This window comes from Bubalus kerabau, chromosome 21 (genome assembly GCF_029407905.1).
Source record: "Bubalus kerabau isolate K-KA32 ecotype Philippines breed swamp buffalo chromosome 21, PCC_UOA_SB_1v2, whole genome shotgun sequence".
NCBI classification, from domain to species: Eukaryota; Metazoa; Chordata; class Mammalia; order Artiodactyla; family Bovidae; genus Bubalus; species Bubalus kerabau.
Genome location: NC_073644.1, coordinates 44853616 through 44859615, shown reverse-complemented (window position 1 = coordinate 44859615; position 6000 = coordinate 44853616). Strand labels below are relative to the sequence as shown.

Here is a 6000-nt window from a genome sequence, read left to right as displayed (position 1 = left end):
GGAACGACCCCAATGCCCTGCCTTCCCCTTTCCACCCAGGATTACTGAAGTGGTAGCATTAGCAGGGCAAAGCTCTCATGGACTGAGTCAAGTGACAGTTGTGAATTTCTAACTCCTTGTCATTTTGAGAGTGAGTATCAGCTGAATTCACATAAGAGTGTTCTGCAAGGAAGGAGAGAACTAGATGGTGGCCATTTGGCCTTTAGTTTTAATTATTTTGCTAAACTAGACACACTAGAAAACTAGACACTAGAGTTAGAGATGCTATTCCAGTTTTTCTCACTCTCAGAAAATATTAATAATACATACTATGGAATGCATGCTTCCCCAGTGGTTCAGACGGTAAAGAATCCGCCTGCAATGCAAGAGACCTGGGTTTGATCCCTGGGTTGGGAAGATACCCTGGAGAAAGGAAGGAGCAACCCACTCCAGTATTCTGGCCTGGAGATTTCTATGGACAGAGGACCCTGGCCGGCTACAGTCCATGGGGTTGCAAAGAGTCGGGTCAGGACTGAGCGACTTTGACTTCAATTCATGAAATCCTCATTGCAACCTGTAACATCTGAGAGAGAAGTATTTTGAATAGCTACGTGGGACCCATTTTATTATCCAGAATTACATATTTCAGAGGCTCTGACTCTTTCACGGCATTAAATGTAATACAATGTCCTTGGTTAAGATCATCATGCAGACCATTTGGAATTCCGTCTCCTCCCCCGAGGCCAGACCCCCAAAATGGCATCATTTACACACGTCCCTGTGTAATGGTCATTCAGGATATGACCATCCTGGAGGCCTTGGGGGACGGGGAGGTGGGCTTGAGTCCTGGACAGAGGCCAGTGGGCCAGGGAACTGGGGCTGGGCCCCAACTCCATACTGGGCGGTTGCGTGCATCCCTCAGCACTTGTGGAAAGACGAAGTAACAGAAAGCGTGCTGCAAATTTCAGCCGAGCGCCTCGAGTGCTACCACAATTATTCAAATTATTTACAGACAAAAGCTAAGGCGAGGCGCCGTTCCCCAGCACCAGCGGGACGCCCAGTACTCGGTGCTCGGTTCCTGTCGTTCTTCCTTAGTCCCAACGATCCCGGGGGCGAGGTTCGTTGGTCCTCCTGCAACCCGGCCGTGCGCCCACCGCCGGGCCGGGGCCAGCACGGGAGCCGGGCCGTCCCCGCAGCTTTGTTCGCCGCACCCGGCGGCCGGCGCGGAGGCGGCGCTTCACGCCCAGAGGTGGCCCCGGCGCGCGGCCGAGCAGACGGGCGGGCAGGTGCCGGGACCGGGCCCGCGGGCCGACGGGCGGCGCCAGTGACCCAACAAAGCGCGCGGGAGGCCCCGCCCGGCGAGCCCGGCACACGGCGCGGAGCCCCGGCGGCGGCGACAGTAGCAGCCGCGCCTCGGACTCGGCTCACCAAGGGGCCGGCCGAGCCGAGAGCGCGCCGGCGGGCGGAGCGAGCGAGGCGGGAGGCGGAGCGGCGCGCAGGCGGGCGGGGCGGGCCGGGTCCGCCCGGCGTCCGGAGCCGCCCCCGGCCCGCCGCCCTCGGCCCGCCCCGCGCGTCCCCGCGGCACCGCCCCCCGCGCGCGTCCACCGGCCGCCGCGCGCGCCGCCCCTGGAGCCCCGGGTCCCCGGGCGACGGCGGAGGAGGGGGCGCCGCAAGATGGCGGGTACGGGCCCCGCGGCGGGCGGCGGGCGGGGACGCGAGGGCGCGGGGCGGCGGGCGGCGGGCTCACGGCCTTTCTTGTCTCCCTCGGCGCAGACCTGTCGCTGCTGCAGGAGGACCTGCCGGAGGACGCGGACGGATGTGAGTGCCGGCCGGGCGGGCGGGAGGCAGGGCGCGGGCGGCGGGGAGCCCAGGCCTCGGTGGCTCGGGGCGGCCGTTCGGGCGGAGCCGCGGCGGCGGAAGCGGGAGCGCGGTGGCTGGTCGGCGGGGCCGGGGCCGCGGCAGGCAGGGGTCGGGGCGCCGCCCGCCGCCCGGAGCCCTGCCGAGGCCGCCGGCCCGGGTCCGGAGCCCGGGCTGCGGGGTCCGGGGGGCCTGGGTCCGCGGAGGCGGAAGGGGCGGCCCAGGCGGGACGGGCCCGCAAGCATCGACCGCCTTTCTTCGGCGCAAAGGCTGGCGGCTCGGCCGGGCCTTCCCGCGCCTCCATGCCTGGCTTCCTGGGGACCGTGAAGTTTCCGAGCGGAGGAGTCTTGTGCTTCAGGAAAAACAAAAAGTTTGACATTGTTCCCGGAGGAGCGTCGGGAAGGAGGCGTCCCTCTCGCGTGCTCTGCTCCGGGGTCGGAAGGGAGCTGGGAGGCGGCTCCGGCGGGGGTGGCTTACGGGGATGTGGGGGCTCCGGGAACCGTGAGGTGGTCCGGACCGCCTCGGGGGTCCCCCGGGGGCTGTACCTGGGCGTCGCTCCTCTAGGTGCCGGGAGCTGATCCCTAGCGTTGTCTAACGTGGTTTCCTTGCCCAAATTAAGCTCAGTTTTTAAATTACTGGGTGTTTTGAGTGACGTGAGGGAAATTGACTTTATAAGGAGCTTCTAGAAAAAAATATTTCTAAAGTGAATGAACCATACGTAAACTCGTGTTTGGTGCAGTCTGGGTTTACGTTTTTTTTTTCTTTTTTTCTTCAGTAAAAAGGCTCTCTGAAGGCAGCGGTACTCAAGTAGTGAAGGCTGGCTCTCCCATCTCCTTTCGTGCTGTCCGCTAGGACGCGCGCACCTGCTGATAAGTTTCAGGTGTCGGTTACCGCAGCCCTGGGGCTTCTGCAGGGTTAGCGTTGGAGAGGTTTGGAGAGTTGACTAAGGACTGTCCCCATGCGGGGCCTTCTCAGGCGTGTGTTTAGGTCCAAGGCTTTTTCTCGGTGGAAGACGCCCCTCTGCAGCAGGTGTCAAGGACTGTCTCATTCATTTACTGTCGCTTGGCTGCCCTGGGCAATCAAAGCCTATGAGATGAGCTGCAGTTTTCTCCTTCACCCTTAAGGAGCACAGACTGGAAGGGGCAGCCCACCACTGTGGAACTCGGCCTGATTTCTTCAGGACTCTCCAGACTGCTGAGGGTAGAGCAGCAGGGGCGGTCACCCTCTGTGCCCCTCTAGCGGTTCCCAAGCAGCTTTGATGATGTAAGTGTGACAGTGAGGTGTCTGGGCATCCCAGTACAGTCGTGGACACACCGGGCTTAGGAGCAGGACTGCTTAGTTCCAGCCTTGGCGTCCTCAGTTTGAGCAGACTGCAACTCACTTGAACTTCTCAGTGCCAAATGTGGTCATTTGTAAATAGGCGTAAATAACGTTAGCTACCTTAGAGAGCTGTTAGAGCCTTTCATAAATTAATTCACACAAAACACTTAGAATAATACCTGGTAAATAGTGACTACGATGTGGTGGTGGTGGTATAAGGGAAGCTGGAAAGAAAGTGCAGGGAGGGGATACTGATGTTGAACATTACACCACAGAATTTACATATTTACAGGTGCTGCTGGTGCTCTTAACTTTTTTAAGATCCTGTTTGTTCACTCTGTGTGTGTTTTATTGAAGTACAGTTGATTTACAGTGCTGTCGAGTGTGTTTCAATTTAGGATAAAATGTTCGACCTTAGAAGGTACAGGTAGCTTATTTGCATATTTATAGTTTGGTGGAAGTCTTTGCTGGAATAATTGCTTATTTTTCTTAGTGGCTGCAGTTTCTACAGGTGATGCCTTTACCCAGAATATTCAGGAACAAGCCATCTTGGAACCTACCTATGGCCAGTTAAAGGACCCCTCAGGGTCTGTTGTGAAGGGAGGGGGCGGTGAGAGGGGAAGCCAGCCTTGGGGCCTTGGTCCAGGGTGAGATGGCTGGGGAGGAAATGGAGAGGCTGGGCATGACCTGGACAAGGGAGTGGACCAGAGATGTTGGGGTGGAGGAGGTGGGGGTTGGGCTGCCTGCACGGCTGGACTATGTCTCAGAGCTAGGTCTTCTGCCCGGGGTAGTGCTGGCGGAGGCTGTCTTGGGGCTTGCCCCTTCAGCTGCACCAAGGGCTGAGTCAGCTGCCTGAGCTCCAGACTCTTGGTGGCCTTTCTAAGACTAAGACAGCAGAGAGTCAGTGTTGTTGTACAAGTGATGAGCCGCTGGGGAGCCTGGGGGAGGCCCCAGCTGAGATCCAGATCTTGAAAAGGGGCCATCACCGGATCCTGAGTTGAGAGTCTCAGGTCGTTCATTGATTTGTTTCATTTTAAGCCTCTAGTCTCTGTGTAGAATCAGTAGAAACGTGAGTAGAACAGGAAAGGGTTGGTCAGAGATGGACTTAACTGATACTCTCGGAGGGGAAAAAACCCTAATGTGTGAAAAATGGTGCCTTGTATGTACACCTCAAAGGGTCATAGAGAAGAGAGAGAAGTGGAGTCTGTTAGTTGTGTGTGACCCTTTGCACTCCCATGACCTCTGGCTGGCCAAGGCTCCTCTGTCCGTGGTATTTTCCAGGCAAGAATACTGGAGTGGGTTGCCAGTTCTTTCTCCAGGGGATCTTCCCAATCCAGGGATCGAACCGGAATCTCCTGCATTGCAGGCAGACTCCTTATCAGCGGTAAATAAATAACATCTTTGTACGGTACTATTAAGTTTAGGAGAATAGCCCATTGAAAAACTCAGTTTGCTTAAAAGTGATACTTCCAGTACTTAACCGTCTGATGAGACGCACTTTGAATTTCAAAGAGAAAGCAGAGCGACTTCCAAGCTGGGTGAACCCTTTGTGTTCCTGGGATGATGGGTACCAGTGTGGAGTTACAGATAGACTCTCGGAGGAGGAGATTTTAAGTTTCTGTCATCAGTTCTTCACAGACGCAGTTCTGGTGTACAGTTAAGTTGCTGGATTTCTAGGGTAGGTGAGATGGGACTTCAGATACAGTAGGATTTGATGAGTTAGTGTTTGTAAAAATAATCTCACTGAAGGAGTTTGATTAAAATTTAAATTTTGGTTCAAGTAATATGTTGAAGAATATTATTCTAAAAGAAAGATGACATCAGGTTAGTGGTTTCCAGTTGCTCTCGTACATGAGTTCTTCCTAGAATCAAATAAGTTAACTGATATGCATAGAAACTTAATGATTCTCTCAGGGGACAAAACTCCTCTAAGTACCAGCCAGAATTTAAGCCAAATCTCCTGATTCTAATATTTAGAGTATTTTTACATTAAAGACCATTTTTCCTTTAGATTCCTGAGTTTGCACCATCAAGCGGCCCCAGCTAGTATAGGCAGTTTGTTTGAACCTGTACTTAGAATAATACCCTTGAAGGTGCATGTAGCATGCTGCCTAAGGTTTAATTTAACCTGGTAGGGAGGGGTGATTCAAATGAGGCTCATGCGTAATACAGCTAATCTAGTCTTCGTGTTAATTTCTCTCAGCTGTGACTAGCGCGCCTTGGACGGGCCTTGGAGCTGTGTTCTGGAATATGCCATAGCATGACTTTTTCCTGTTGAAGTTTTGGAATCCTGTTCCCCAATGCTGTTTTTCCAGTTTGAAGCAGTTAGTGATTGAACCAGGGCTGATGGGGTGTAACTACCCCGCCTCACTCCTTTCGGAGCCTCTGTGCCCACGGCTACTTAGGGAGACTGGATTGATAAGCTTCTTGGGAGTCACACCGCCTGGGGAAGTTCAGAGTGTGTGTTCCCAGGTGGCCGGTCAGTGGGTCGCAAACCCCGAGGAAGGCGTCCTTGAAAACCATAATGTTTACAAGAGTTGTTAAATGGGGATTTGGGAGAGTGAGTCATGAGACTTGTAGCATGTTTCGACTGCTACCAACAAGACTGGACAGGAGAAGTCTCTATTTGGAGATAATATAGTTGGTGTCCTAGAAAAGGGGCTTAAACATGGGTTTAGTGGCACCCATGTGCGTATGGAATCAGTTAATGATGCCTTGCATCATGATCCCGCTTGTGGAATTTCTCAAAGAAAGAGTCCTCTTGGGAGAGTCATCTTTGTCCTCTGTAACTACGCATGTCATGTCGGCCTCTTGGGCTGGTGGCTGCAGGATTAGGGGACCCAG

The 6000-nt window shown here is 54.5% G+C and overlaps 1 protein-coding gene across 4 annotated transcripts in view; it reads left to right on the top strand.

Annotated features, from left to right (window-relative positions):
• Nucleotides 1-1423: 1423 nt before the first annotated feature.
• Nucleotides 1424-6000, top strand: part of PPP4R1 (protein phosphatase 4 regulatory subunit 1) — a 48775-nt gene continuing 44198 nt past the window's right edge. For all 4 annotated transcript variants that reach the window (XM_055558987.1, XM_055558986.1, XM_055558984.1 and 1 more), the window contains exons 1-2: nt 1424-1660; nt 1753-1797. In XM_055558987.1, coding sequence (XP_055414962.1) covers nt 1654-1660; nt 1753-1797 — 52 coding nt within the window. In that variant the 5' untranslated portion in view covers nt 1424-1653. The remainder of the gene's footprint in view (nt 1661-1752; nt 1798-6000) is intronic.